This window comes from Catharus ustulatus, chromosome Z (genome assembly GCF_009819885.2).
Source record: "Catharus ustulatus isolate bCatUst1 chromosome Z, bCatUst1.pri.v2, whole genome shotgun sequence".
Classification (NCBI taxonomy): domain Eukaryota; kingdom Metazoa; phylum Chordata; class Aves; order Passeriformes; family Turdidae; genus Catharus; species Catharus ustulatus.
Window position 1 is genome coordinate 10,703,677 of NC_046262.2, and position 27,162 is coordinate 10,730,838.

Genomic DNA, 27,162 nt, shown 5'->3' on the forward strand with positions numbered 1-27,162 from the left:
GATAGCTATTTTACAGAAAGGATTTGGTCTTTAAGTTGGTAGGATTAAGTCACCAAGTAAAGAGATGATGCCATGTTACTTTACACTGAATTACTAATTCTTTAGTGGGTAATTGCAGTGGCATTTGTTTCCTTACCTCCTGTGTGCCTGTCTCCGGGTCTGTCATTCCAATCACAGAGAAATCCCCATATCTGTCTCCATTGGCATCAATAGACACCTGCCCTGCAATGCCTAAAGAATGGCATGTGAGGAATCAGAAGATTAATTAGTTAAAATACTGAGCCTTTCCAAGCAAAACATGAAAATAGTGGACAGGTTTTTACAGGCTGATATGACAGGAAATCTCATCAGTCTCCCTGCATTTTTGTTGGCATTCCAGAAGAAATTGTAATTTCATCTCTGTGTCTGCATTCCTGAATTCTTAACATTTCTCCTTTTTAAATATTAAACGTGTGAGACTGGAGAATACGTGAGAAAAATCTAATCCAAAAATCAGCATGTAAGACTAAAACACAAATATATTTAACATGAGTTATTTACAGAGAGCCTAATCCTGAAATATTCGATGATGCCTCACTAAAGAGAGCCCAGCTCATGCGCTGCAGAGGACACAGGGACAGAGATCTAGATTCCATACAACCATGCTGCACCCATACAACCAGTCCAGTGTTGTTTCCACTAATGGGATACTGGAGATGGCATGGACAAGGGGCACCATGTGCATTATATATGCATTAAGCCCTGCATTCATCCACATAAGATTAACTACTTAATATGCACAGTTTTGTTTATATTCTTAGAGCCCCATTCCACTTCCCTGTTTTACAATTTCTAGCTTGCTGAGGTTTTAGAAATATGTAGTGGTAATCAAAGGTTATTGTCAAGCATCTGTTTAATTAAAACAACACAGTAATCAAGCCATTGTCAATTCAATTACTGCAGGAACATCAAATGTGTGTAACTACTTGGCTGTGAGACACTGAAAGAAGAGGCCACTCTGAAGAACTGTAATGTCCCTGCTTACACCTCAATTTGGATTTTGGATCGGAGCGGAGGTGCTAATTGGAACAGACGCTTTTGTGACCTAAGAAAACCAAAACTCAGTTTTTGCAAGCAGGTACTGAAATTGAAACTTGGAGTTCCTATGGGATTTTTTTTTTCAGCAGAAGACTAATTTTTCGTCTGAATCAAAACCAGGAATTTGAAAAGTTGACATTTCTTGCAATTTCCTTAAGAAACAGAGGAAGGAAACTATGAAACAACCTTAATGAAGAATTGCTGTTTATGGGATGATTGCAACCAGCATAATTTAAAGCAATTCCTTGCTTTAAAGTGCTTGAGTGTTCACTTAAGCTGTGTTGAGAGTTCTTTTGCCTTGTGTTCACACCACAATTTGAGAACAGAAAATTGGTTTGGAGCTGCTGCCCCTCTTGCCTTCCTACACTGTGTCCAATGTATTCTTAGAGCTGAGAACCTGGCCACGAGGTTTTTCTTACACATTCAGATTAATCATTCGCTTTTATCTAGGGGAAATGTTTTCTTCTCTCAGGCATTTCCACAGGAAATCTTGCCAGTCCTACATCAAATGATTGGACTATTACATGAGATGGATGGAAATACTTTAAAGAGATGGATGGAAATATTTTAAGAGATGACAGATTAAACCAATAATCTCCAGTTTCTTTATTACAATTCTTACCTGGCAGAAGCATCTGCATTGCTTTACATCAGCAAGGTGACATAAAGTGCAGTTGCACTGCAGAACTGCAGCCTCGAGGATTAGGTACAGTGCTGCTCAGCTGCTGCCTCTGAGACAACACACACAGCTCCTGAAAGGAGGCTGGGGGAAATCCTTCTAGGGCCCAAAGGAATCCCATTGAGAAACACAAAATAACCCCAATCCTGGCACCTGCTCGCTTCTATCCATTCCCAGGCTTTCAAGATAAAGTGAAATGGAATAAATGAGGCAATCTCAGAGCTAATAGATGAACATGAGCAAAGCGAGCAGCTGTAATCTTTTCAAAAACAAATAAGGAGCCTGAGAAAATTATGGGTATTTCTTTACAACATCAGTGAGGGTCATTAAATTAAGAGTTTTTTGAACTGAGTCAAGACCTCGACAGTTGGTGCAAAAAAAGACAGACTGACGAGATATGTGAGCCAGCCTTAAAGATGAATATGAAACATGGTTTCATATGGTCACTTTCCTCTCTGAGGAGTGAAATAGGCATGAGTCCTTACTTTGCACAGAACAAAGACCTGAAGTTTTTTGACTCTGAAAGATGTAATTCCATGTTAACTCTTACCTTCGTATGTTCTGTTTCGTGTTTGTTGAACAATTTTTTCTCCATCTTTCTTACTGAAACCAATCTTCAGGACTTCCTGTAAAGCTAGAGCATAAAGAAGGATCGCATCATGGAATCCTTCCACAAACATGTTAACCTATAAAAAGAAAAGAAGAAGAAAAACCAATGGCATTTGACACATAACAAAATTTTTCTTTCCTAGGTAATTGACTGACTAGAGAGAATCTAAAAATTAATCACACTGACTAATTTGGGGAGTTACTTTCTCAGCTGCTGGAACAGAAAGGAATATATCTCAAAAAAACCTCAGGGGGACAACAGCAACTTCTGACCCATTTTTAAAAACAGTTAACCACTATCTGCTATTCTGGACATTCATAATGTTGTGTCTGAATAGCTCTGCAGATAGGGGAGAAATCTGCAGATCCCAGTTCCCATGTCCAGAGCACAAATTCTGCACTTGACCATGTGAGATTCTGTCAGGTGCTGAGCACCCTCATCCCACAGCAGCAAATATAACCCACTCCCTCTGCACAGGGGACTTAGCACCTCTCAGGACTGGGAAGCATTTTCTGTCATGATTTTTTTTGGAGAGCTCAACTGGTGGATTTGCTTGTTTAATGATTACCACTTCCATTTCTGGCTCTTGTTCAGCCAAGCATCTCTCCACTAGCAAATGAGCAATGGAGAAAACTACTTACCCTCTCCAGTAATGTGTTTTCTGGAACTGCCAGGAGAACCTTTTCCTCTCCTTTATAGTTTTCTCAGTAAGTTAAATGAAATGAATTAAATAATCCTAATAACCCTAACCCTGCTTTATAACCCTAACACAAGAGAAGATTGCTGCCAGTGAACCTTCATAGCCAACCTACAATTTTTGGACTGTGAGTCACAAAAACAGTTAACAGCTGAGTGCTGAAAAACATTACAAGTTTGCTCTCAGGAGCCTGACGTGCTTCAATAGTGAAGCAATAATTATTTCAGGTGTGAGACCCATCAGCAGAAGCTGATGCAGAATGACTGGAGCAGCACAGGTACTCCTCTTCTGTAGGCAGCAGCTCATTTCAGCAGTGCAATCTACTCACTCAATGCACAGTAACTCAGAATGAATTATCTTTCCAGCTGCAAGAAAGATGTTCCCATCCACTCAGAATTTCACTACAATAATAAAAACTCCTGACATCATAACAAAGATGTAACCACATTATGGGGTCTCTTACTGCCACTTCCAGTGAACAACTCACCCCTACAAATATTCTCCCTGACAGAAATAACATTTAGTTATCTTCCATTTCAGTGTATCTAAACAATTTAAAATGCCAGTAAATGAAGTACTACTCTAACTCTCATAGGTTTAGAGGGACATTAAAAATGTTACAAAACAAAGCATGTGGCCAGTTAACTACATAACTGTTCCACAGATAAAAAGTATTACATAGTTGATTTGCGAAGCTGAACTAATCAAACCCTGATAATGTAATTACATCCAAGACATTCCTTCACTCTTAAAGCAGTTGCCAACAGTAAGGAGAACTTTGGAATTAATTACTGATAATATAAAAGTTTACATTGTTATGACATTTAAAACTGGATTTTCAGTAACTCCAACCTATGCTGCAGTTGAATGCACCACATTCATCAGGGGAAAGAGCCCTTGGTGCTACAGGAGGTGCAGAACAGCTCAGCTCATTCTGACAGCCACAGAGTAAAGGACAGCTGCAGTTATTCTGAAGTAAAGAGAAAGCCTGAAAGGAGGGGAAAGTCAGGCTTTTGGTGGAATAATAAAAGCTGATGGACAGAGTGCATACTAGGATAGGCTTTGCCAGCAGGGGCTTTAACTTTTCAGAATTTCAAAAAACCCAACCAAACCAAGAAACCACAAATCTCGACAACTGCTTCATGTGCCAGGGTTAGAATCCAAGGGGCCTGTGCATGATCAAACTTCAGCTTTCTTAATGTGACATTCTTTCTCTCAAGAGAGAAATTAGACTCTCCAGTAGCTATACCTCCCTGCTGGCTGATTTACAGTTTGTGGCTGGCATTTGTTTCAAGGAAAGCTATTTGTCACTTCTTTTGTCCATGGCAAAGATCCCTCAGCGTAACACAGCAACCTTCAAAATCCATTTTGTCAGCTAATTTGCTCAACCTGAAGTCTACTCATGCCACCGGCCTGAAAACCCTTCTGTAGACACAGATTTGCCACATAAACCCTGTCAAAACTCACTTGGCAGTTTGGGAGGTTACTGCCACAGCCTCTTGCCAAAGCTCCACTTGGCCAAAACCCCTTGCATTACAAGTGAAAAACCACATTAGAAAATCGTCAGAAAGTCATTTATGCCACTGCTCAGTTGATCACACACAAACCCCAGCATTTTATCTCATATTGTCAAGGAAGCTGAAACTATGGATAATTTATGCCATTTAAAATCTTCTGAAAGAGCTGTAATTACTGTTTGCAGATGGGATTGCACTTACACTCCCCACCCAAACCATATGCTGGGCACACCTGAGACTTTTCACATTAATCCAGGAACACGTTTAAGCAGCAGTTCTTGAAAGGTGATACAGGATCCCACGAAGGGAATAAAGTTTTCCTGCATATCACCTCGTTCAATCATTTGTAAGTTGCCACAATTCCACACAGACCACGGGTTGCATGATGTGTAGGACAGTGGAATATTAAAATGTGAAGTAACAGCTGCAAAAAATTTTGAAAGGTTTGCTCTTTGCTGAAGGAAAAGCATTAAAAAGGGCTTGACTATAAAGTTTATATTCCAGGAATGCTTCAAATAGGAATGAGAGTAGCTGTCTTCACAGGCTGCTTGAAGGTGTCCATGGTAATTAATAATGTGTTAGCTCAACATCAGGATAAAAACTGAACAGAGTATAAAATCTATTAAGGGCCCACTAATTTTAGAGGTAATTCAAAGTTCTTTTAGTTGAACTCTAATACAAAGCAGAGTCTTTTTATTGTTGTGTTTTTCATTTTCACTTATGCTGCCTTTTAATCACAGGTGTGAGCAGAGCTCGAAATGCTGTGATCACAATTTGCGCACCAGACCTACTGAAATGTTGCTGTCCCTGGCCCATACTGCAGGGTCACCCCTCAACGTGGCAGCAATGCCACTGGCAGCAGAGAAGTTGCCAGGTGTGCTGAACATCTTTGGAGGCTGCAGTACAAACACATGGAAACTTCTGAGCTATCTTCTGTACTACTTTCATATCCTATTCTAATATATACACCTAAAAAGCAAGTATGCTAACTGCATAGATGAACAAGATATATACCCCTTTTAACTTCCTGGCTTTCTACCCTAATTAATCATCTTCTATCAGAGAAAAGAAAACAACCAAAACCCAACAACCCCTCTCAGTGGAAATCACATGCATAAATGCTACCCAGTTCAAAGTTATAGTTCCCCAAGCAGCCATATCGTGACCACACTGTTCATATATACCAAGGTGTTAACAGCATACACAGCAATGCAAAACACTACCGATGTGGAAGACAGCCAAGATACAGCTATGCAGGACCCATAATTTTCCATATCCTACCTACTGACTGTAAAGTAAGATTATTCTCCTCCATCTGGAACTGCCCAGCTCTGAATCACAGCAATTGCAGCAATTCGTACCACTTCCATGCTTAGTGGGCAGCAACATCATCATGACTTTTTTTCTGTTGAAAAGGCAAAAAACACCTCCCACACTTGGTCGCTGCATCTACTTTCTATGTTTATAGTGATATCCAAGCTGTCAAGCTACAGTTTCACCCCCAATCAGTGAGGACTCTAGGAAACTGCAGAAGGCTGTACCCAGACATTTCACAAAAATCTTACCAACTCACATATTTGACATAATGCTCCTACTATCTCACACTGTTGCAATGTATCTCAATAGAAGTATTTTTCTAAGCAGTTGCAATTTAACTGTCAGGTCTCCCTTTTTAATCCTCTTTCACCAAGCCAATTATAATTATGGCCTCTTCTTTACCAGCTTTTCTAAGAAGTCATGACATAACCAACTTCTCTCACATGCATTCTTGACACATTTCTTATGTTGTCTTCTGCTGACTCACTACCAGCGCTATTCACTTAACTCTACTGCAGGGATTTCTTTCTTTAATACCATTTGTTGATGTTGCATACTCCCATTCAAAAAATTCTGAGATGGTCAGGGGCCTTCAGCAGTTCTTTGAGGAGTTGCTATAACCTTGCTCTGAGCTGCACAAATCTAGAACAAGGTGCTCATGATTCCCATACAATAGATGATCAACATATAGAAATTATTAATGTTTAATTTTTTAAGATAAAATATCTTTATTACAAATTGATTTTGTGTTAAACTTCTAGTTCACATAATTCCAGTGGGAAACTCTGGGTGGAGCTGACATGTAGATTGAGAACATGAAGCTGACGGAAGAATATTCTTACACCTGATCATTACCTGAGAAAAGGTGAAGTGCATTTCAAACCAGCAATGTGCAGTTCCAGCTTTGTAGTGATGTACTAGTCCTACTGCCATAATACTACCACGTATCATTCTGCATGCTACCACCCTAACAGATTATCAAAGTTTTCACTAACCCACCATCCATCTCCTCAGATCCTCACAGGGTTTCTTCATTCCATTGTGCAACAGAAACTCACAGAGCTCCTGAACATCACCTATGGATAACAGCTGGGTAATGCTGACATGCACTGGGATTGGGATTTCAAGGACTCCCAAGCACAACAAATGCAAAGCCACAGGATAATAGAACTGCCCTAAACAGCATGTCTTGGGGTGCCTACAGACAGGGATGCATCCCTGTGGAACCAAAGCAGGAAGTGGAAAGTAGAATAAAGCTGTAAGTTTAATCAAATCTCTATGTTTAGATGCCTAAGACTAAAAACACAGACTGCTTCCTTGGGCAAGCCTGCTGCTCTCCTACTGGATCAGAGTGCTTCAACCAAACAGCAAGAAAAAGGAAAAAATAATAGAAACATATGCTTTCTTCAGAGAAGGCCATTTTGACCACATTTAATTCAAAACCGAAAAAGAATATATGGCATTACACCAAATTCTGGGTAACACAGCTGTAGCCAAGGACAGCCTCACACTGTATTCACTGATATCCACTCTCTATAAATATATAAATGGGCACCTGTTCAAGAACACATGAGGCCAGGGCTCAGGACTTAGTTTTCTAAAGAATATATCCAAACTCACTTTATTATTTGGGTTTGGAGCTCACATCTCTCCCTAGAGGAAGAGTGTAACAGTAAAATCTTGTGCATATCTAGGAGAGATTTATTCAAGTACTGCTGCATCAATTTCATGTTTCACTGGGAATGGTTTTTATATGGAAACCCATAAGACATTCCTCTTATACGGGAGCATATGACTTTGTCAGTGGGATTCTGCAGACTGACGCTTATACTCCACTCAAAAGTTTAGAGCTTAAAAATTCAGCACCACAGCCGAACAAGACATCACTTCCCTTTAAGAAGGTTTCTTCCAACAAGGCTGCCTGCTTGTGTTCACCTCCGTGTCAGTATTTGCTGGAGCAGCAGAGGAGATGAGGTGCGTGCTCCACCCAAGTACTCTGCACACCAGGCAATGTGTCCCCGCAACTGAAGTCCACGTTTGGAGAGTCCTGGGCACAAGCACTGCTTGCAGCTCATCAGCTGCCCATCTCCACCACAAAAGAGCCTGCAAGCACCATTTGAGAGACAAGATGTAAAGCAGGATTCCCTGCTTTTTTCTGCACTTTCTGTTTGATTTGGACACAAAAATGCTGTGCTGCAGTTAAGCCCATTTCTTTGAGATGAGACCATGCCTCTGCCTGCACTGTTCAGCTGGTACACGAGCTGATGTGCACTCTGGGCATGCCAAACCTCTGCTCCCTTTGCTCCACATACTCCAACAAGGCTGAAGTACCACTAGTTACAAACTCTCATCCACTTTAAAGTCAACTGTGGACCAGAAGCCAGCCTTTCGTTCCAAGAAAAGGTCTGCTGAAATAAAATAAATTAACAAAAAGAAAATAAAAGTAAATTAACAAATTACAGCAGTATCTGTGATTTACTTAAAAAAGGCAGCCAAATTCAGGGAGTTAAGGATATTTGTCAGTGAAGATTGTTTTCTTGCTATGGAAAGAAAACTAACCACAGAGGCAGCTCCTTTGCTCTTGTATCTCATCTCATTCTTCAAACCTTATTCCTTGTTTTTCTTAGTACCCCATTCTTGAACAATTAGTAGATTTATTCACAATCATCTGGCTGGGGCAGCCACAAGTTGCTCTACCGTCTCAATGGTGAACTGAAGCAAAAATCTATTCAGTCCCAGACTACAGGGCAGCTGTGCTATGTCAGCTAAAACACTTCAGGCTACAGTGACAACTGAGATACAAAGGCGTGGAGAAAACCTTCCACCCCACTGCCTGCAAAAGCTGCCCATTCTTTGTTTATTGCTTGCAACACTCTCCTATAGTTAACTAAAAAATGGCTGTGAACCCCTAGTACCTGCTGCTAACAGGCTGGGCAGAAATGTCCAGCTACAGCCAAAATGAGCTCATTCCATTAAACACAAAAAGAGGAACTGTCACCTCAGCAGAGTCAGAACCTTACCCACAGCCAGTTCACATCAAAGGGCCCTCAGACTCTCCCCAGACCTCCACTGGCATGGCCAAAGCAGGGGCAGGCTGAGCTGAGAACTGCCCTGCTCCAGGAACAAGATGCTCTTCTAGACCAGATTTTCCCCCTGAAAACCTGTATGGGATTTATTTCTGGCTCTATCCATTGTGTTCACTGATTCTTTTTGCAAGCTGTGGCTTTTGTTCCTGCATTACCTTTTAATGTTGCCCTCAGAGGTGCAGTTGATTTATCTAAGGAACAGAACAGTTTTCTACCAAAACTCAGCTACCTACAGGATAATCATTTAGAGGAATTTCTCCTTTATGTATGATTTACACACATACTATTCACCTGTATAATTTAGCTCTAAAGAGCTCCATGTCATCTATCAAGGAAAAGGACAGAATCAGAGAATACATTACTGTGCTCCTGCAGTTAAGGTGAAATATCCCATTTTTATATTACATCTCTAAGATCAGATAAACAACTAATACAAAGGATCTCTAGCACACAGCACTATACTGTGACTGCCTGAGTACTGAACAGATCTTAACCACAGAGGGTACAGCTGTCATTTATAAAATTAACCTTCCAACTGTTTCAGGACTTCCTGCCTTCTAACAAACTATGTTGCTATTCACGTGATGAGTTGCAAAACTATGTCCAGAAATTTTACATCTAGTCATAGGGGTGAAACACAAGAGATATTAAAAGAAATTATTCTTTTCAGCTGAAAACACAGACATACAGAAACTAAAATATGCTTGTTTTGAATAGATTTTTCTAAGAATCCCCACTGGTGGTCTGAGAATCTGTTATACAGTTGCAATGAATGCTTACATATTCAGCTGGCATTTAAATTGTGACATTTTAATTGCAGATAAACAGTTAGCAGCAAAAATACCACCACCCTCTTCCTTTCTTTAGATATTAAGTTTTGATGTCAGCAGGCAAGAATGTTTTACAGGCAGGAACACCTCAGTCTTCAGGATGACAGTCACCTCATCTGAAAAAATCAGTTCCACTTGCTAAAATAAGTTAAAGTGGTTTAAATGAATGCAGAGCTAGGACAAACAGGAAGGACTTTTTTTGTTAAATGTTTATCCTTGTACAATGTGCAATTGTTTTGGGTTCTGGATTGCTAACATTATCACCAAACCACAAAAATCACAGAAATATTTTATTTTTTGCATTAAAAACTCTCAAGATCACATCATCTCTATGCAAAGCTCAGAAAAATCACTGTATCACAGTGATTGGAAACAACTCATGTTCAAACTGAATTTACCTGTGCTACTCTAGCTGGTGGGTTGGCAAAATCTTGGATGGGGTAAAAACACATCTCATGAAAAGGACCATTTGATTTCTGCAGATTAGCAAAGACTATCCAGCAGAGCATTTGCTTTACAGTCTTAAGGACTGGATAAACATGAATTATTTAGACACAGACAAAAGGGAAACTTAGCTCAACAGTATGCTTGGAGCTGGGAATAGTCATCTAAGATCCTTACTCAGTATCAGGCAAAAATTAGGCGCCCAAAACCAGAGCTCATAAGAGCAGCATCCCACCTCACCCTTGCCAGCAGAGGAGGTAGAGAATGAGGGATGATGTGACCCTCTTATTCTCACACAGGCAGGTAATAACTCCTCACTGCATGAACTTGCAGTAAAGCCTTTTCAAAACCCCACAGGGCACAAGTCCTTTTGCATTCCCTGCCCCTTCCATCTAAAAGCCCTGGGCCTCCCATTACTGAGTCAGCACGAGAGAACTTCAGGGTTCAATCTCTGCTTTCAGAGAACCTGAATTCCACCTTTCACCTGCCCTGTCTGCAGGGCATCCTGAGGTGGAGGCACTCCTGGAACTGAAATCCAGGTGCTGGGGGAAAGGCATGACCTGCCAAGACCTGGAAGACCTCTGGGCTGGGAGTAAATAATTTGCTAGGAGAGCCCACCTGAGGCTGTGATTGCCATGACAAATGATCCTTTTATTAAATACCAGGGTAAATGGGCATATGAACTTGTAAACTTTAATGGCATGGAACTAATGCAAACCCTCAGGCTGCTTTTAGTCATGCTTCCACTTCAAATAATTTAAAATTTAACTACTTGGTTTTGTTATTTTCTTTCAGACAGTGGATATTGATGAAAGGTGTTCAGCTGGCTGATTAACCATCCCTTTGCTGGCACCCCTGTGAGGATCCCATTAGCACAGCAGAGGTACAGCAGCTATCTCAGCAGGTATTTGTGTGTACCTGTCAGTAGGCAGCAAGGTTCCAGCTGCACACCTGAAACATATCCTCCCACTCCTCAGCAGCAGCATGGTAGTTAATACCTCTAAATCTTAGGATTTACAGCCACTCCAAGAAACTAAAAGCTCACTCTCATAGCTCCTTGCATCCATACTGACTGTCTGATTCCTGAGATTCTCCTTGGTTTTACTCTCTAAGGTATTTAGTAGTCTGCAGGCTGATGGGGTAACTGGACACATTGTACACACACATTTCCCATCAAATGTAAATGTCCTGCTCAGTGAATGTCACCTTGTTCCCAGCCACGGAGCAAAGGGCGTCCTCACCTACCCTCCTCCCATTGTCCCGTGCCCCTTTCTCATGCCCCTCTTATTCATTTGCTCTGGGACAGAGACACTCCTTGTCTTTTCAATACACTTTGACATATTAGTTCTTTTTAGAATGGGCTAGACCTACTCATTTTTGTCCCAGACTTCTCTCCCTAATGAAAAAAGTATCTACTAAAGCGAGAAGGAAAGTTTTGAGTATCCTCCTGTGGGTTCCTATGCCTCCTTGCATGCACAAGAACACCCCTGCCTTTTTCACACAGCCCATTCTCACAGGATGACTACATTACCCCCTCCGCATTAGCAAAATTGCTAAATATCCCCTGAAAAAAGGAAGAAAAAATCAGAGCTGGCACATTGTACACTGACCTTTTCTTACAGCCCAACAGAGTGGAGCACACCCAAACCCTGCTGCCTGTCTTGGCTCTGCGAGCACTCATACACCTGGGTGACCTGACTCACCCATGGGACTGGCCTGCCCTTCTGTTAAAAGACTTTTTCCAGTCCAGAGAATAAGTCTTTCCCAGAGGTACCTTCACCTTGACCTCAGAGGACTCAGCCATAAGAAATGAATGTGCTGACAGAGCACAAGATCTCAGACTTGACATGTTACTGATTGCCACTTACACGGGTTTTTAGAAGACTTGTCACTTGTGAACATCACAAAGTTAGACCCTGCCCGGCTGTCATTCAGAATCACTTACACCATACTAATACCCCAAATAAGTGCAAGAAAGCTTTCCTGGTCCGCCTCAGTGTGGAGGCAACAATTCTTCTGCTCCTATGCTATCAAACGAGGAATTCACATTTCTGGTCTTGAAGAACTGCTCTTCCTTTACATCTATAATGAAAACTAAGCATGGCTCCCTCCCCACACCTCCTGACGCCCTCATAATCAAACTCTGTTTAAACTGCTTGGCTCAGATAGAATCCAAACACTGGACTCTCAACCCAATCTGTGTGACCACAGTGTGAAGGTACCAGCACAGGTGAGGTGAACCCTCCACAGCACCCAAGGTGCTGAGGCTGGAGCATCCCTTCAGCCATCCAGCAAGTCCAAAACAGCTTCCAAGTGCCAGCCCAGGATCCTGCTGCTGGCTGCAACACTTTCCTGATATGGGACAGACTCACCCAAACCTCCTCTTCATGCCTTGATGAGATGAATATTCTCTCAGTAAATAAGGAAACTTCCAACTCAAGTTTTATTTTAATGAGATACCCAGAGAATGAGACTCACAGAAAAAGGCTGTGGCTGCTAGAAAGTCTATTAAGCAAAGATATTTCGTTTTTCAAGTGACATTTTATGCCGAATGAAATAGAGAGTCTACCTTTTCCTTCATTCTAACATCTCAGAGTCCAACCTGAGGTGTCAAAAATCTTACGGACTTACATTAAAACAATACCTCAATGGGACAAATTAGCTTTTTGTTTACTTGCAATGCAAGCGGCATAGAGAAGCACTAAAACAAGAAACAGGCTATGACTTTTGTGGGAGGACATATTTTTCACACTTTATTAGTGGAAAATAAGGCATATTTCTAGCAAGTACTTCAAAGAGGGCCTTACCCATAAATTTCTGAGTGCCTGTTTAGCAAAGTAGAACATGAGTATCTGTGAAATCCAAGTAAAAATATGGGGCTATGGAAAATATACAACATATCCATGAAGATCAGCTCTAAACTTCTACATTCCCAAAAAGTTCAGATGTTGCTATTTCCAGATATACATACAGTTTTACACTATCTCCTCCATGATTTAAGACAGCTTCAAAAATATGCTTAGATAGGCTAGAAAAACTAAACAAATCCACTAGAAGAGAGAAGAATAATTTCTTTCTTTTACTGTCTTTTATGACATCTGTTACTGGCAAATAACTTACTATTACACTGTAGTTTTGCCTAAGACCCTGACGTGGATGACACTGGTTCTTCATACCACTGAGAAAGCATTAACTTCAGGGGAAAAAAAAACAAGTGTCTGCTGTATTCACCAAATTTAGCAGTCCACAGGTCAATACTCCTCTTACAGAAAATAAAGACACTCTCACTAAATTCCAAGGGGTGAAGGGTTGGTCGTGAAAATCCTAAATATGTTTTACTAATAGAATTCATCTTGTTAATAAGCTGGCATGTGAAACCGTTTTTTCCGGCTGCTGAAAAGCAGCTTGTGGTTTGCTTTTATTCTTTCGAACACAATTAGCAAAGCACTCCAGCAGCTGAATAGACCCATTCATTTGAACAAATTATCCCCTGGCAGGGTTTGGGGGTTCTTTCTTTTTTTTTTCCCCTTAAATCTCCTCAAAACTCTCTCCCATCCTTATGCAGTCAGAAGACACAAAAGACTGCCTGACATTAATCTCGCCTGCCTGTGCCTGAAAAAAGACAAGTGAGAAGGACATTGCTGAATAAGTTACATTTTCAGCATCACAGCTACAAGACTGAATTGCTCACTTCTCCCAGCCTTATCTTAGCTGGTGTGCAATCCTAATTAAAAGGCTGACGTCAGGAATACACACAGGGAAGAGTCTGGCACGGATGTTATGGATGAGATGATAAACTTTACGAGCACAGCTACCTCCCATGAAGCTTTTGTAGTTAACTGTTGGAGCTAAAAAGGTTGCTCCTGAGTGCACCGTTTGTCCTTTCAGAGGGCTGAAAATGTTAAATAAAACAGAGTTCCTCTTTCTAATAGGGAGCAGTATCTTGCTGATCTAATTAATTTACATAGCTCATTCTTTCACTGAGATAACTTTACTGGCAAATCAGGGTCCAGTTTTCTCCCGATGCTCATTTTCAGAGTGAAAAAGGTTGTGGGTAGGAAAAAAAACATGTATCCACCTTGTGAACAATGCTGTCATGTAGTTAACACAGCAGAAATATTTGCTTAATTAGTTACATTTTCAGCTTTTAAATGAGAAGAAAAAACAAGCCATGGGTGGTCTGTAACCTCAGAAGAGCAAATATTCCTGGCTGTAAAATCATCTGAGCTCAGAATACTGTGTTGGACATAAAAAAAGCATTTATTGAATCCTAGACCTGAGTCAGAACAGAAGGTGCATTAAGAACTTCCAAACTGCACCCTACCACCAATTCATTAAGTGTTCAGCATTATTTAATAAAAATGGCTTATGCATATACTTTAACTGAAATACTGTTTATTCATAAACATTTTTAACTACAGTATGTGTTGGGAATTATTCACACACCCCGTTAGAGACAGTTTTAAATTCTTCCTTCAAGTAATTGCATTCAATTCCCACTGCTGTCTGTCTCAACTAGGCTATAGGTCTGCAGACAGAGCTTGCCCTGTATTTTGCAATTAAACCAAGGATGTTATGGGTTTACAGAGAACAAGACTCCCTGCTATTAATGTCTTGATAATGTATTAACATTACAAAAGCAAGAAAACTGCCACCATTTGCATAAAAGCATTAAAGTGATACTACTGCATGCCTGAAACCCCAATTTGATTAGACTTTTGAAAACATTTCTCCTTTTTGGCTTATTTTATCAGAGAAGTAGATCTTCAGGTAGACACAGAATACATTGGTCAGGCTTTCTACAAAAAAACCACAAGACACTGGTGAATGCTGAAGTGATAGCTGAGCAGTTTTATTGCTTCAGCCCACAGTTCTTTGGGTTATATTAACGTGACAGTAACTGCTTTCACACTCAGACTGGTGAACAAGCAAACTAGCAATATCTGCTACGGCCTCGGGCAGCTGCTGCTATGGGACTTTGCAACGGGACATTGCAGACAGGGAGCATCACCATTGACCCATGCTGTGCAACACAAATATTTCTAAGATGCTTTCTCAGAATCGTAAGGCACAGGTTCTTCCATCTTCCCCATCCCCAAAGCAAAATACCCATGCAGAAACTTCTGAGCTGGGAAAAACGTACTCAAAACACGTTTTTCTCTTTTCTGTGTGATTTCACAGCTGGAGATGAAGACAGCCAACACTCTTTGACCTGTTACTCCTCCAAGGGCCGTATGTGTTCTGCATCTGGCAGTGGGACAGCTGCTGCTTTAGGACTTTGCCCTTTCTGTCTCCCTTATCTCTCCTTCTGTCATCTGCTTATTTTCCATTTTTATGATATTCTTTTTTGGTAGATAATAATGCCTTTAGGATTAGTGCTGGCAAGAGGCCAGGACAAAATGGCAGCATTAATGAATTTTGTTTGAGTTAGGGTCACTGTAAGATAATTTCAACCATGGGCCTGGGGCCCCATTTTCCCATGACATTGGCAAAATCCACACAGAAAAGCAGACACACTGAATGCTTCAAACCCAAACCTCCCTAAGCGTCTCCTCTTGGGACACAGCTTGCAGAAAAGAATGAGGACTATATTTCAACACCCATGGATACGACTTGAGATGGGCTGTACTATTGATTATCTTTCTACATAGTTTTGCTTTCAGGAGCAGAATCCAGCACAGCAAAATCCATCTCTGTCTCTTCCCACCCACTCAGCTCAACGACTTTTCCCTCCCAGTCTTCCCTGGGAGGACACAGCTTTGCCTAATGCATACCCAGCCCACTTTGTTTCCCATGTTGCCAAAGAAAGCACACTTAATGGGTGCCCACTATTCCCTCAGAAATTTTTCAGAGGAGAAGAATTGGTCTTTAGTCTGGCATTTTTTTTCCCATTAGTTTTCAGAATGGCTTCTTTTCTTAATCCTGAAGGCTGCCCCAAAATGTTTCTCCTCTGAACAGGGCAGGAGGACAATCAGTTAAGGGAATATGATGCTTCTCTTTCCCACTGTCCAAAGTGGGGAAATTTATAATTCATCATAAATGATGCAAAGCAAACCAGAAAGTTTAAGTTCACACACTGTCAATGAAGAAACACAGCTATGGGGGTTTTTTGCTACACTCAAAAACTACCTCTCTTAGGGATATTTTCTTTTACCATCGTTAGAAGGCTGTGGAAAAGCATGTAGGGGATGCTTTGCTGAGATCTATTTTAGTTAAGCATCCAAGTAATGGCAGGATACTCTGCATTTGTAACCAAACCTCCTTTCCCCATAGCCATGACCTGTATCTCCTCTACAGACAGCTCCAGGTCCTAATGGCCTCTACCACGGAGAGTGCCTGTGAGCCAAGGGCTGATGTTTCAGGCGGCAGGAATCTCTGGTAGGTTTACACAGATCACAGAATGCTCTCTGTGTCCCAGCAAGAACAGACTGGGAAGCAAGAAGAAAGCCAAGTGGGAAAAGAAGAACAAGGAGAGGAGTAGGAGAAGTAGCAGCAGGAGGGGGCCTATGCAACTTGCCTGGTCCCAGCAAAGGCTCAAGGTTTTGCACGAAGGAGCTCATAGAACAAGGTGAAGGACTCTGGATCATAGGTGGAAATGGGACACAGGGAGAAGCATCCCCCAGAGACAGGCAGAGGAAGGTCAAGGATGAGATGATGGTAGGGAGCCAGTCCCCATTGCTGCCCCAGAGCAGCCAGGAGCACTGACAACACACACAGCAGCCATGGGCTGAGGAATGACAGCAGAGAACCTGTGGCAGTGGGTGTGCAGCTGTGAGAGAGTCTCCCAAGCAAACAAATTAGCCTGCAAAATCTCCCCCACACTGGCACAGGGGAATTTACTCTCCCCTAGATCAAATTCTGGTTAACCAGAGCAGGGCTTGTATCTGTGCAACCCAATGCACAGGGTCCCACCCTAAAGAAGAGAAAAGCATCCTCTTGCCTGCCCCCAAACTAGACCCTACTCTCCTCATCTGGGGAGGTGTCACACTGCCCAGATTAAAAAAATAAAAATACGCATTTAAAATCACACTTCTCACCAACCACAACCAAAGGCACATAGCAGGTTTTGAAAGGAGATAGCTTGGTAAGTAACATCTGAAAAAGGACACAGAGAGAAAAGGGAGCAACAGCACAAACTTAAGTCTGATGGCCACCTTCAGAGCTCATTTAGCAGGTTCTTCAGAGAGCAGCACCTTGAAATCGTGAGGTGGGGTTTCTCCACCAACCCAAGACAAAACATGCCAACAAAAGACTATAACTAGATTTTGGAAGTATCACAGGAACAATATAAACCACTGTTGTGACTCAAATTTAATATTCTAGGTAAAATATTTAAATTAAATACATTCAAGTTCTAAGAAACATAAGTTTTCTAAGGTTATACAATAAACCACAGGAAGGTTACTCATTTTCTAACACAATGTTCAAGCACAAACTGGTGAATGAAAGATGGACACAATGCTTAAAGCAAAGGGATGAGATGGAAGCCCAAGTGAAAGCTGGAAAACAAAGGGTTTGGGTTACTTTCTTGATTTTCAGGCTCTCATTTCCTACAGCTAAGGACTGATCAAACTCTCTCTTCAAGCATATCTGGAAAGTTGACACTGCACCATGGAGAAGGTTAACTGTCTAGGAAGTACTTGTATCAGCATGTAGAAATCCCTGCAGGTATATGCTATATATTCTTGCTTCCACATATGACTTTTCTGTGAAAATGACTAGTGAACTAGCTTAGCACTAGCTCAAAAACAATTTTCAAAGGCATTTTCCTCCCACATTTTGAAAGATTAGAAAAAGGCATAGTGTCCCATGTCCACCTCTGGAAGACAGTGGCATTCCCCAAGGCTAAAAGCAACTCGCAAGGACTCTGTTGACATTTTAGAGAGGTCAAATAAAAAACACCAACTACTTAAATATGCTTTGTTGATAAATAAGACCACTTTCCTCATTCACATCAAGAATGACTTCATTGCATTCAATCCAGATAATGTAACTTTCTGAGATTGGATTCTAAAAAAAATAATAATCGGGAGAAAACAAAAATGAAGGATGCATTTCTTTGCCTGTTAAGAAGACTTATTGGTGGTAGAGTGAGAGAGACCTGCCTCTGCCCAACCCTTCTGCTGATGAACTAGGAGATGAGCACAGGACAATTGGTCATGGATGTTGGTGCACAGATACAGTGCACCTAGACCAAGCCTATCCTCATAATTTGCATTATCCACCAAAAAAAAATTATATGTGCACCATCACAATTTTGCAACTGAGTCCAGGTGATTCTGTCCTGATAAGGTCTCACTGCCATTTCTGTTTTTATGAGGAGTACATGTTTGAAGATGCTGTAATCTGAAGACTGTCATCAAGTACTTACGTAGTCATCTTCATGAAGACCTTGCTTCTGAACAGAACTTTTCACCTCCAGGGAAAACTTCTCAAACTCAGGCTTCACAGTCCTCAGCAGAGTGACAGTTTGGAGGTATGAGTATGCTTTCTTGGCTTCAAGGTCATGCTTGTCTCCTCTTCTCCAAGAGCCATTTCCTAAAGAGGGAAACAAACATATTTCCAAACAGGTACCATTATGGGATTCCTTTTTGCACTCAAAAGGTTCCCTTTTCTGATCATTGGAGAGATAGTAAAGCACACAGGAGAACAGACCCTTCTTCAAGATGTGCGGAAACCAGGCAGTGAGGAATAACTAAGAAGTAAATGTGCAAACCAAAGGACAATCTTACTCCCACACTGTGTTTGCTTATTTTAAAAGGGTGGAATAAATCCTAAGTGTGAGATGGCATCTTGGAGCCAAACACATATGCCAGGTCTCAAACACAGAGATATTTAAGTTCGAAGAAGTGAGGGAGGATTCAAGCACAAAGTTTTTGTTACACATCACTCCTCTTGGACAGTCAGAAAGGCACCAGCAAAGTCAAGAGCATGATCATCACCCTGAATGGGAGGCAGATGGTGCAGCTCTCCCACTGTGGTCAAGGACAAAACCATGCATGCCATGGCTGCCAGAGCAGCCCTGCTTTTAATGGAAAAGGAATACATAGAAATAAAATGGAATCCTATGCCTACACTGCATTTACACATGTTTTGTGTCACGGCAAGAGAATAATTTAACTCAGACCACCAGTAAAGAAACCACATTTTTAAAAAGCAGGATAGCTGATTGGTTGTTTATTAGCAAAGAAGTCCTTCTGACAAACAGACCGTGGCCTTAGCAGGCCCTGAGATCCTGATCCAAAGCTTCAGGAGGTCAGTGGAAAGGTTCATGCTGCCCTGGAGCAGGTTTTGTGCTATTTGATGTAAATGGTAACTAAAAAAGGCTAGAGGGAACAGTGGTAGCCCCAAGCAGTGAGCCTTTAAATGCTCACAAGTAATTGAAAGCTAGATAGTCTTTATTTTTTGAACAACAGCAATAAACCCCACTATGGCTAAATGAGCCAAGACAAAACTAATGCCAAATTCCCAAGGTGACCTGGAGGGATACAGGAACCTGAAATCACAGAGAATATAGTTATTTTGCCCGGGTTATGGGTTGTATTGGGTTATATGTCAAATGCAAAGTGTCATCTGGACCAAGGGAAGCAAGCTGTAGAAATGTTGAAGGAGATGGAGTAGAAGTAAAAACCCATGGTGCTCCTTGCACAGTGCTTCCCAGCTGCATCAACAGCTGCAAGAACAAACTCTTGGGATTGGAGCAGGTAAACAGAGCTTGCTTTTTGTCCTCCCAGCACTTCTGCTGAGACTTAACTGGAGATTTGATCTGCTTCCTCAGAGCGCACAAGGGAAGGAGTAATGGCCCTGCACCTCTCTGGGGCTAAGCCCTTTCTCCTGCAGCTTTTGGGTCCAGGGCAGGCGACACAGGAGCACCTAAGCTTTTTCACCTCTCTTGTCCACCCCAGGAAAGCCTTATTTACCACAGCTCAGCACCACCTAGGACTGTAATCTTTAGACACACCATGAACTTTGCTATTTTTAAGTGATTTGACTTCTTTAGGAAGGAGCTGTAGATACATATGCCTTGGCTGATAGATTTATTTCCCAATACAAGGTCAAAATCATTTACACAGAATCCTATTCATCACACCCAATGGAGCCACTGGATAGCAACTAACATCCCACTGTCTGGTTTTAACATTCTTCCCTTCAGTGCCTATCCCCTTTACAGTTTTCAAAGAGAAAGAAATGCACATCTGGTAGTTGTAAATAAGCACATCTTGCTACCTTTCCCAGAAGAGAGCAGAGCCTTGCAGAAGCCTCAAAGCTGAACAGCTTCTGCCCCAGCTGGGCACCTGCATTTTGGAGGTGCTGGATTCAAGGAGTACAGCAGAGACCACAGCATGAAGGGTTTTGCTATAGTTTTGCATTTCCAAATAGAAATAGCTAAAAAGCATGAGATTATAGACATTAAAAAAAAGAAATTAAAAAATAGAAGAAGGTAGTGCTAGTAGAATATAACTTTTTGTGCTGGACACTATACATGTTCCTTCTTTAAATCCTGACACTGGGACTGAGGAAGGTTCACTTGCATAACAGCGTTCCTCGAATAATTTACATATTTAAATTCCTTCATGGACTGTTTTGTGGGAGGTCATCCTGTTACAATACTTGTGTACACTTATTGCAGTCTTGGCATTTAATAAGCCTGTTGGTCTGAAAAATTAGAAATATTCAGAACAGAGGGCAACAACAAACTGCAATAAAGTCATCTGAACACAAAGACAGTGCCAATTGCCCAATCACACCCACTCTTAGGTTTTATGAAGTACAAAACCTAATATCCAGGCACTGGGAACAAGGATTTTTGAGGGAATTTATCTACACTTCTCTTGTGTTTGCTTTTCACATGCAATGACCATCTGCGCAAAAGTCAACTCCTGATGCACAGTCATTTCACTCTACATGGGAAACACATGCACAAGCAGAAAAATTGTTTTAAAACAAATGTCAGGAAATGCCACATTCTAGCTACGCTACATCAGAAGTCAGACAGTTTTCATTAATCCCTCAGAAAATCCACAAGAAGACTGGACCACCTGTAATGCAAAGGAGAGTGGCAAAGAGGCAAAGAGGCTCCTACATTGGCTTTGATCTTGATCTACACCTTCATGCTTTAGATATTTGAGTGACTTCCTTTTTATCTAGCAAAATTTAGCATCCTTTAGCTAATCTTGATATATGTAGCAATATCTGTACTTCTGTACATATCTAGATCTCTGAATTTATACAGTTACATACCTTCATTATACAGTGTGTCACACAGCACTGCATACTGTGAAATAATCTTGCAAGTAGCAGACGAGTAACAAAGTTTATGCAAAAGAACTTTCAATTAACAGATTAATTTTTAAAAATTATCCTTTTTTTAAAATTCAGTCATTTCTGTTGGTTAGTCTTTGCAGCTTAAAGAAAGTAAACCCCCACACTCTGCCTTTTTTCCCAACTTCCACTTTGTTTTTAGCTTGAAATGAATTTGTTATTGTAGTGGATTAGTCAGAGAAGTCTGCATGGAGGAAATTATTTTCTTTACAACTGCAAAAGAATCTGCTCCTTTTAAGAGCCATGTCATACTTCAACAAAACCTGCTCAGCTTCAGCCATCTGATGTTTGATCTCAGCAAACACATTGCTCCAACACTATTTTGAATTTAAGTGGGACAGTTGCACCTGCTGAGAGAAGGTATAGTCCTTGCCATGCACTGATGTAACATGTAGTTACAACTATATTTTAGGATACATGTATATTAGATATATTTCCAAAAGAAAATACATTTAATTTACATGTTGAAGTCATATTTTAGTTTTACAAAAATGATCCCTTTTATTTATGGGTATAAACAGCCACTTTTATTCCCTATGCTCTAGAAACTTTGGACTGCCTGTATCCCATCTAGTGCTTTCCTTTCAACACATGGCTGAATATTTTTGCAGACAGAGTCTGTAATAAAAAATAAATAAATTAGACACGTAGATGTCCCAGCACAGAGATGATTTCTGGAGACCCAAACCCTTGCAGTTGCTGGCTGTTGCTAATTACTCCTTCCAGCCATCTGCTCGGCCCGCAGGTCACCAGGCTGCCAGGAGAGCCCCTGCCCTGAGAGGTGGCAGTCACAAGGCTGGGGATGGTGTAAATCACCTAGACCTGAGCACACACCCTGCAGAATGGGGTACCCACACCACAACCAAGGTCTCTGTCTGGTACTGCTTCCCCAAAAAGTAATTAAATAAGTAATCACTGTAGGGTATTTGGCATCTTGTGACCCACCCAGCAGCAACTATAGCCACAAGGTCTGCTTTATTGCCTGCAACACCATATCCCAAGTGGAATATAACTGCAACAACAGGGAGAGACAGTGGTGTTTTCTGGGACTCAGTGCTGCGTGTTTTGAGGCTAACAAATCCAAAAATACTACCAAGCTTACAAAAGACTTTGCAACACACTTGAGCAAGAAAAACATTACCATATGATGAGCTGTTGAAGAGTTCAATATTGAAGAAAGCATAGTCCCCGTTGGTCATTCCTTGCCGATGAGCAGCCAACATGATGTTCCTGATAGTGTCACCGCTGGCACACATGATTACAACTGGAAGAAAATGAGAAACATAGATAAGAAGCAGCTCAAGAACTTCAAAGAACAGCCTGTGAAACAAGAATGCTGCCAGAGACAGTGACCCCAGCTGTCCTCCCAGTTTTGCAACAAACATGGAAACACAGATTGCAAACAAAGCTGATTTCCCAAAGAGCTGACAAGACAGGTAGTGAACACAGAGAGGCATCCTCTTTCATGTCTCCTCTGAAAATAGATAAATAAATACAGCCTCTGTGTGGTCTAGTTTTTTACCCCACAAAATTGTAAGTTCTGGCTCCAAATTTCTTTAGCTGCATGTATTTGTAGACTAGACCGCAATCACAAGCCTCTGTTGTTACTTCTAACAAACATAAGATGAAGATGGAGATACCATGACCTTATCATTTTAATGTTCATTCCATTGAACAGCTTGATGCAGACTGAACTTGCCTACACCTCAGCTACCTAATATTTATGTATCTGGCCTAGATTTTGCTGCGTTTCTGCACTTAAGGGAGAGCAGCACCTGTGCAGCAGGCACAGTGCTATGAGTCTTTCCAGAGTGTGACTTCCTCTCCAGAGACCAATAAGCCTAGGCAACAACCTGTGATGGGATGCTTAAAGCTAATAAATTGCAAAACCAAGCACCATTTTATAAGCATGAAGATTAAAGGTGGGTACAAACACCACAGAGCTCCATTTATCATGGGCCAATAGCTAAGCAGAGGATCTGCTGCTATGATGGGATGCCACAGGTGTGACCCCCACTGTGATAACTGTCGTTGGTGGGTCTCTTCCCAAATCTGCTGGGCAGGGGGATTACTGCCCTTGCTATTCCTTCCTTCTGCAAACGCAAAGGATAATCCCAGCAGGTGAGGTCTTCACAACGGGGAGAGAACTCCTACACAGAGCAAGTTATACTACAAGTTTTTATACAGGTTCACAAGACTACAGGTACGGAGATCCTGACATCAGAGGGAGGAGCGAAGTATTTTATCATTGTGTGCTTCAGGACTGTATCCTACAGCAGAGGCATAAGAGATCCTGTCAGGACTGTGATTCAAAACCAACTGCACGCACATTTCCAAGAACACTGTCACGCATGGCAGGACTCAAAAGCTACAATAATGTACGCAAATATTTCAACCCAACAATAAAAGTGAATCAAAACCGCATTCAGCTCTTCTGGGTGGAAGTGTTTTCTATTATAAGAAATGAAAACGCCAAGCAGGCCAAATCTTTTCGCACACAATGAATCTTCTCCCATCGCCTTTCTGGTTGGATGCCATCACAGGCATAAACCTCCAGATGTGCTGCTGGGGTGAGTCATATTCAGTACAACCCCATGCTTCAGGAGAGTTATACCATGCATAGCTCTGTCCTCCTGATTATGGCAGAGTAATATAATAATTTCCAGAGCAACAGAGCAAGACATATTTCATGACCATTGTGAAGTATATTAGCATGAAGGAAAACGAACAAGAAAAAAATTTTCTTACAATAAAATTTGGACCAAATATTTTCCAGATGCACATCAGGAATGAATTTGTCTCACTGTTCTTAATTTCAGTATAGGTGAGAGATTTCCTTTTGAAATGTTTCCTTGCTGCCCTCCCAATTCTTCCTTGACTTTGCCTTTGTAATTCACTTCTATCGTAAAATTGTAATCTGTAGATGGAATCAAAGGGATTCCCACAACATCAATAAAAGACATTGAGCAAAATGAATAAAAGAAAGAGAGTGTGTGGGGAACTACTTTAACATACATTAAACCGTATTTTGTAAGCCTCTAAAGGAATGTAAGGGAAGTAATATTAACTGTTTGGAAGGGGTTTCTAGCCCAGCAGGAAAGCAGAGATTACATATTTCAAGATTCTGAAGCAAATAAGCTATGGACATGTTTCTTACAATCTTCCAAAAATGTAAATTATGTATTTAATCCGCATCTGTACCTTACCATTGTGTATGTACAAACATGTGCATGCAAACCCATACAAAATGTTCTCCCTCTACCATAATACACACAGACCACAGTAATTCTAAAACTAATATGCTGAATTTAGTGACTAGGATTATTGACTCATCCTGAAAATACTTCAGAGTTTAATTCCAGTTTAAAGGAATAAGTGCTCCCTTTGCTACACACATCCCTTGGACTATGTGCTTATACGTTTAAGCACAGGCCTGCATTACAGTAAACCTGAGCCTACAATATGAACTCTGCAGCAGGCTTACCTGAGCCTATAAGGAAGCTTGAATTACTGACCAAACTAATTGCAGACAAGCAATTTATTATCATATTTTTCACCTTTTTCTTTGTGGCTCCAAGACTTCAGTCATTTCTCATGGCTCCAAGGACTGAACACAGGCCCTGGTACACAGGGTTGAATGGCTGTGTGCCTCTTCCTCCCAGGGAGCTGAGAGCTCAGCGCAAACCCCCAGCCAGCAACAACCTAACCCCTGGGCCAGCCTCTGTCCTGCTTCCCATAGCACAGCTGGTGCGACAGCTTCTGTCCCAACTCTGGCAGAATTTCAGGCAAGAATCCTGTATCTGCTTGAAAGCTCGCTCCCAGTCAGGGCGTTCAGTGAAGGCTGACCACTCAGGTGGGACCCCAAACAGCAGCAGGGTGTGAAAACTAGAGAAGGTGAGGACTTAAAGCCAAGGACATCATCACAGCAGGTGTGACATAGGAGTCATTAAAAACTGGAAACCAACCAAGAAAAACATTTCTAGAAAGTGCTCTGGACAGTGGGCTGTTGCCCACAAGTCCTGCTGTCATGCTGGGGGGATCCCAGAGCCCCCAGAACAAATAAAGACCTTGACTGATCTTCAGACCTCATCTGGTGCACCCTCCACATGGTGTAGAACTCTTAAAATATTGTGGTAACCTGAAAGATTCCATGAACAGCAGGACCAAAGGAATCCACCAGGTGAGTCTTTAAGGTCAGAAAGGCACAAGTGGAAGCTGGAGGACCCCACTTGAGTGGCAGGAGTCAGAGAACAAATGACGAGGTGAGATGGAAGGAGGGACCCCACAGGGCACAATGGGGAGAAAGAAGAGAGCTGCTTCTGTTCAGTCGTTTGCAAGTTGTAAAGAACAATGCAATTGTGAAAGAACAAATGTCTCAGCACAGCAAAGCATTTCAGACCAGGCTTAAAGCAAGCTCTCTCCCCTGACTGTCAGCACGGTGTGAGGAGTGGGGCTGGGTGAACACTTGTCTTTTCCTGCTGTAAGCAAGCTGTAATGCTCTCAGCATCAGGAAACCCACACACACACACTCGACAAGCATCCTTCCCCACACTGTGGTTTCCTCCAGCACTGACACATTTATTTCTCTCCATTCATAATATTTCCCCAAATGGCACTTAAAAGGAAAGCTGTATTTTAAGCACCTGCTTCAATGAATAGGAAATTAAAGAGCCCTGTACTGTTAGATCTCAGTTATTTCACACACTCCAGCACGTTAATGATCTCATAGCAGAGTAACATTCGCAGTGCAAGGCTGCTCATCCACAGCCTACAGAACCCAGCACCAGTTCTGTGTGCCACACAGCATGATCTTTATCTGTCCAATTCTGATAATATTTTAACACTCTACAAAATGTAAGATATGTAAGAATTGTACAAAGGGCTTTGTACATACACGGCTTTCTTGGAAAATACCTAGGGACTTTAACTTCACCCTGAAGTTCACTCCTGGACTACATCTTTTCGCATGACTTACTGGGGAAGCCTCTGGCTGGCAAAACCCACTAACAGAAAAAATATTTCTGATAAGCCTGTATGTTAGGCAAGATCTCACTTTAAAGCACATCTAACTACAAAACTGCATGTTCCAAAGCATCTTGTTTTGCTGCTCCATGATGAAACTCACTTCATCCAACCCAGACGTGACTGGCCCAGATGTTTTACAAGCCATTTAGCTGCACGGTGTCTTGCTAACTGTTGGTAACAATATCACAGCATGCACTCAGGTGTCGCATGCACACATTCCCTGAAATTGCCATTTCCCCTAAACGCATCTCTTATTTACGAGGTACTCGACAGGGCTCCCAATGGAAGAAGTCGCAAAAAGGTCTCCCGCTGCAAGGCACAGCGGGGGAGGAGAAAAACATCTTTGCTTAGTTCCTGAACTTACAGTGCCACTGCAAAAGTCTCAGAGAATAAGCAACAGATTTGCTGTCCTGCAGACACAGATAATTTTGGGTAAACCAGACCGCCAGCAGAAAGCTGACCTCTTACTATGCCACAAAGCCCTCCTGGAGTGGTCCCCGAGGGCAAACGCCGTCGGGAGGCAAAACTTCACCTCTGCGGGCAGAGCTTTCACTCCGG

General features: G+C 41.6%; 1 protein-coding gene across 2 annotated transcripts in view; it reads right to left on the reverse strand.

Annotated features, from left to right (window-relative positions):
- Positions 1–27,162, reverse strand: part of NPR3 (natriuretic peptide receptor 3) — a 43,681-nt gene that overhangs the window by 15,624 nt on the left and 895 nt on the right. For both annotated transcript variants that reach the window (XR_004420728.1, XM_033085455.1), the window contains exons 2-5: positions 22,721–22,843; positions 18,629–18,795; positions 2,307–2,442; positions 137–231 (exon numbers count right to left, since the gene is read on the reverse strand). Coding sequence is in view for 1 of the 2 variants with exons in the window: in XM_033085455.1 (XP_032941346.1) it covers positions 137–231; positions 2,307–2,442; positions 18,629–18,795; positions 22,721–22,843 (521 nt within the window). In the remaining variant the exon portion in view is untranslated. The remainder of the gene's footprint in view (positions 1–136; positions 232–2,306; positions 2,443–18,628; positions 18,796–22,720; positions 22,844–27,162) is intronic.